Below are 5,745 nucleotides of genomic sequence, written 5' to 3'. Positions count from 1 at the left end.
GGAAGATCATTCTATACAACTGTACTTGAATAAAATAATTTTGAACTCAAATGTATAAATTAATATTATCTGTGTGTGTACTATTAAAACTCTGAGGCTTTGGAAGTTCACAGGTATAACTTACAGAACACCCAAGGCAGTTGTATACCATGAATACAGTGTTCTACCACCACAGTGTGTTTAAATGTGAATGAATGTAAACAGTAGATACACAAAAAGTATTCTCTCCTCTTTAAAAATGAACATAGTGGCTTCCACTGAACTAGTGACCTGCAATTGTGGCCAGTGAAGACTGGCTAGAACAAAAGCACTTACCCCCTTATAATAAGTACAAATTTGTCAAGTAGATTCTAATCTATAGGGTTGTATATTGACAAAATGGATTGGCAGACTTGAAACTTTATAAGGATATTTGGTGAGTGGAAAGAAACACCCATGTGCAAGACAGTCAAGTCATTAAAATTATCTACTTTATCAATATCTAATCTGAGACCCTGTCTAGAGTTCTCCTGAACAACTGTTTGGTATTCTCTAATACATTTTGGTATCTTTAGGTTCACCTAAGCAGAAAGGTCTGAGAACTTTTCTGAGTCAATTGTTTGATAAGTCAGCTGAGTGGAGGATTCTTGGAGTCAGTTTTTCCCACCTGCAATGAGATTGAAATCAAAAATGGGAATTTGAACACTTGGGACAGGTTTGCCCTTTTACTATCCTCACTCCCTAATCCTCATGGATGGGTATATGTAGTTTTTTAGCAAAGAGAACTAGTTCAGTCTAGTCTGTCATGGAAAAGAGTAGAGTAAATCCTGGATTTTTCATGGCTCAGACCCTTGCCATCTCTCTGTATCCTCCTTTAGTCTTCCATATATGATCATATAGCCATCTTGTTCTTGTTTAGAGACTCAGGCACAGATTGGACAGCTCCATTTGATTTCCAAGATATTTATGATGCCACCAGTTTTCAAACTCTTGATTTACCATAAACCACACAAGCTGAGAGGGGTATTAGAAGTCACACTTGCTGAAGTTACTGAACATATGCAATGTAGATACTGTTCCATTCCAGCCTTACATAATCCCAAACTAAGGTTTACTTATTTCCTGTGATTAGTAACTCACTCGAGTTCATAGAAATGAAGACAGATCCAGATTTAGAAATGAGGCAGGTAGGCCTCATGTGTACTAATAATAGTACAAATTGCTAATGTTATATTATGGGAAGTCCAGAAGCCATGATTAATACACCCGATTCTGGGAACCATCCACTTTCCAATTCAGAAATAGTACCTTACAGAAAATCCAGAGAGGGTCTGAGAATCGCATACTTTCTAATCCAAGGGGGAAGAACAAGAGCATAAATACAATCAATATTAGCTTATTATTCAATGTTTGGGTTTCAGTCATGCTTTTCTGGGCTCCATAGTGCTTGAGCATCTCTGTTCCTCTGGCTCCACCATCCACACAATGCATTGCTTGTCTCATAGATTCATTCTGACTTCACAGCCTCAGAGCTTAGATTCTTCTATTTTGCCTGGCCCTACAGTAGTGAGTGATTTCTGCTGCATCTAATGTGCCCCTGTTTAACTGCCCTGAAAGCACTTCCTTTGTGTTAAATACTTTGTAGGATTGCTTGGAACACAGAGAAATCTGCAACAGCTCTTGAAGTCTCACTTAGAAAAAAGTGGTCCATTTTTTTTGTTAACCCATGTTATAATCTTCTCAGAGCAGTGGAGACTTATTTAGCTTAAGAAGGGTAAAAACATATCCTGTAATCCTTTAGTAAGCCCCATGAATCAGAGATATCCACAGTTATCTGACTAGTACCATATCTGTAGACAAAAGAAGATACATTGGAAAATATCTTGATCTTCTTTGTCTTTCTGCACAGAGCATCTCTGCACATTTTACCAAGATGGACATGAGTAACTGTATCCTCTTTCTCACTAGGAAGAAGTGGGGCATTCTCTTATTATTATTATTACTACATTGAGAGGTGACTATTTAGTACCCCATGATTTTTCAGAATTGCTATTTTTACCTTGCCTGTGTAAAATCCACTTTTCAAAAGATTCTCAGGATTCAATGTTTCCCATGATATATTAAAAGGCAAAAAACAGTGCTTAATGAGATAGAAAGGGAAGCAGACACCAAAGGTGAAAGAAGAGAGTAATTAGGCTTGGAGATGCCGGATAGAAACAGCAGGCATTACTACACAGCACGGCCCTCATCTCCATGCTCCTACCCAAGCAAGCTGATCAATCTTTTCCTCTAGCTATTACTGGAACTTGGGTTTTAGTTGTGGGGTGGTGGTAGGGGAGGACAGGAGAGAGAAGGGAACTTGGATTGTCATGTAAAACAATCTTGTCTCTAATTCAAATAAAAAAAATCTGAAAAAAAGAGAAATGGAACATTTATATTTCTTACACTGACTGTTGCTGTGGTAGGGAAAGGACACAGGCCCTACTGTGTTTCTTTCTAATTTTCTTAGAGGGGCAGTGAGCTTCACTATACTCTCTTCCAGGTGCCTTGAGTGGGGAGTTTCCCTCTCCCTCTCCCCCACAGCTTATCAGTACCTCATGGGTTCGGTTTAGCATGTCTATTGGCTGAAGATTGGCACCACAAACCTTTGCTAAGGATCCCATAATTTCAGTGTCCTTTCAAAATGCTTATTTAGAGGCTAAGCACCTACTTTCCATGCTTTTAGTGCAGATGAGAAATGACTGAGTTTCACATCACGCAGTTGTAGATAAGTGTGATTTAGAGATGAAGGGACCTTTGGGTGCCACATGGGTCATGGCTGTTCCCAAATCTTTCTCTGAGCTTTTTGGTCATGTAAATGCCTTGAGGAAGGGTTCATTTCCAATCCTGGGTGAGATATATAGAGTCATGTAACAGGGATGATGGTAGACATTCTTGGAATTGCCAACGTCATCCTAGGGCATGGAATAGAACTGAATAACGGCAAAAAGCAGACCATGTTGTAGAGAAGGGGACAGTGAGAGCTTGATACATTCGCGACTGGAGAAGACTGAATGTCTGCTAAATAGATTTTTGGCTTGGGTACTTTACAGGGCCCTAGAGGATCTTATTTCCCTCATTGGTTCTGAATCGATACCCATCCTTGTGCTTTGCAGGCGTTTCCTCTTGGAGAATTTTCTAGGAAAGAAGAAGTGACAGTCTCAGGAAGCCTGGTTTGACTTTCCTTGCCTACCCATGTTCCTCTAACCCTGCTTCAATTCCTTCCCTGGAATAGTTTGATCCCTGAGTTCTTCTGCAGCACACGCTCATGCCCATTAGGGGGCAGTGATGAGCTGATCTTGAGAGGACAGTGCTGTTGGCAAGACCAAGTCATTCAGAAATCACTACTTCCTTCCACACACTTGCACAGGTGCTGACGGTTTTGAGAAGCATTACCCAAGAGTTACCCTGTGATCTCTTTCCTGCTCCTTGGTTCCATTGACCACATGAATAGTGAACTCTTAACTCCATTTTATTCTTCCTCTTTTATCCCAAAAGTCATTGTTTAGGAAAATATTTCTACCAACAAAAGAATCTAATGATTTCATAGACTGTACCTATTTAGTATATAATCAAGATTCAAAAACTAAACATTTTCAAGTTCAACACCCTAGTGTCAGCATATACAATTTTGTATCTTCTTCTCTATTTCTAGGTTCTTCAAACACTACAAATTTTCAACTGTTAGATAAGGGATTCCCTTAGAGTTCAAGTTTGTGATTTTAGGAGCTACATTTTCAATGTTTCTTTAGATATGTGGACAGCAGATGGAAGTCAATCTCTGTATCGACAGTGTGCACTTGTGCTTGTGTGGTCACACGTGTGTATGGCAATCTACAGAGCCCAGAAAAGGGCATCTGATCCCCTAGAGCAGGAAATACAGAACTTTTTTGTTTTCTGGAATGGGTGCTGGGAATGAAAACCACTTTTTTATCAGGAATATCAAGCACTTTCAGCTATTGCAATGCACTCTAACCTGTAATCTAACAATAAATTCTTACATAAAAATGACCACAGTTACAAACACTGGTCTTCTAGAGTAAAAACCAAAGAGAGAAAACAACAGAGTGTGCCTTGTAAACCAGGCATTGATTCTCTATGAAATAGTAAAATGGGTGTCCACAGCCTCAACTGACATATACAAAATTATGTTATTGAACAATTCATGTTTCAGTTAGATTCTGGTTAGGGCTATGTGAGTTCCCACCATTGGCAGGAGGGTGACCTAATAATCACTCAGCAGGTAGACGGACATATCACCCGGGGAGTGATATGACTAAGTGCCTCCTATTTCTCCCTAGTTTCTGATGTTTTCCCTTCAACTTCCTGTTTTATTGCGTGCCAATTAGTGGAGCCCATAGCTTCCCCACATGCAATCTTTCTACTTCTAAGTCAACCCAGTCTGAAGTAAAAGGAGGGGCCTGTATCTCCCCAGGAAGAGGGGTATTTGCATGTAGCCAGCCTGAACTTAGAATCTGAGGGACAGATAAGAAGGGTGCCCATCTACATTCAGTCTATTGGACTCAGGGAGCAAATTCTTGGCACCTTCACCATGACTTGGGCTGCATTTTTGCTTATCTTCCTTCATCACTTAACAGGTAAGTGGATTTAAGGGCAGTTACTCTAAAAAAGTAAGTGTTACTTGAGATGTTTGGACCATATTCTTCCTAGTGAATAAGATTTGCTTGTGCTCACTAATTTTTATTATCTTCTTTTAAAGGGTCATGTGCCCAGTATGAGCTAACTCAGCCAAAGTCTGTGTCAGAGTCTCTAGGGAGAACAGTCACCATCTCCTGCAAGCGCAGCAGTGGCAACATTGGAAGTAACTCTGTGTACTGGTACCAGCAGCACTTTGGAAGCTCACCCAAAACTGTGATCTATAATAACAATAAAAGACCATCTGGAGTTCCTGATAGGTTCTCTGGCTCCGTTGACAGCTCCTCCAACTCAGCTTCCCTGACTATCACTGATCTGCAGATTGAAGATGAGGCTACCTACTTCTGTCAATCTTATGGTAGTGGCTTTAGTCACAGTGATGAGAATCATGGGGAAGTAAGACAAAAACTCCCCAGACAACCAGCTGTGAAGTGATTTTTTAAAGGACTATTGCTAGTTTTGTTTCATTTAAAAGTTCTGCTATTGGAGTACTTTGCTCAATGATTTTCTCCAGCTTTACTGCAAGATTCCACCTTCTCCTCCCACATATGGATGGCTGGCCTCTTTACTAATTTAGGTTCAAACCATGAAGTAGATATGGTTGCAAAAAGGAATTTTGGAGTTCAATAATACTGACATTTTGTGTCACAGACTTCTTTACATGTGTGATATGTTATCATCATTTCTAACCACGATTCACTTGCATATGTTCATGTTTCCCTTTATTGTGACATCAATAATTCTCTATATTGCCAAGTGTATCTGTTATATGGGAAGGGTCACACATGGGTGAACCACTGCTTCACAACGTTGTTTTAAACTATTATGGAGTCCTGTCTTTGACTCCCACTAAACTATAACATAAGGATGAGGTTTTCTCTCCCAGAATTTCTGTCCCCAATTACTAAAAAACAAATAGTAATGAATTCAAGTGACTATTCTGATGAAAAGGTCATATTGTAATAAGGAGAAAACCTGTGTTATCCAACCTTATAGTGTTAGACCCCCGAAAACTCAAGTATCCGGAGTCCCAGGCCACATTCGCAGTCACCCCAATCACCAGGCGGATTC

At 39.9% G+C, this 5,745-nt stretch overlaps 1 gene segment (V, D, J or C); it reads left to right on the top strand.

Annotated features, from left to right (window-relative positions):
- The first annotated feature begins 4,570 nt into the window (after positions 1–4,570).
- LOC118238728 lies at positions 4,571–5,109 on the top strand. The segment is given in 2 exon segments: positions 4,571–4,616; positions 4,739–5,109. Coding segments are annotated over 2 exon segments (417 nt in total).
- The last annotated feature ends 636 nt before the right edge of the window (positions 5,110–5,745 follow it).

Source organism: Cricetulus griseus, chromosome 4, assembly GCF_003668045.3.
Source record: "Cricetulus griseus strain 17A/GY chromosome 4, alternate assembly CriGri-PICRH-1.0, whole genome shotgun sequence".
NCBI classification, from domain to species: domain Eukaryota; kingdom Metazoa; phylum Chordata; class Mammalia; order Rodentia; family Cricetidae; genus Cricetulus; species Cricetulus griseus.
This window is presented reverse-complemented; position numbering and strand designations above follow the sequence as displayed.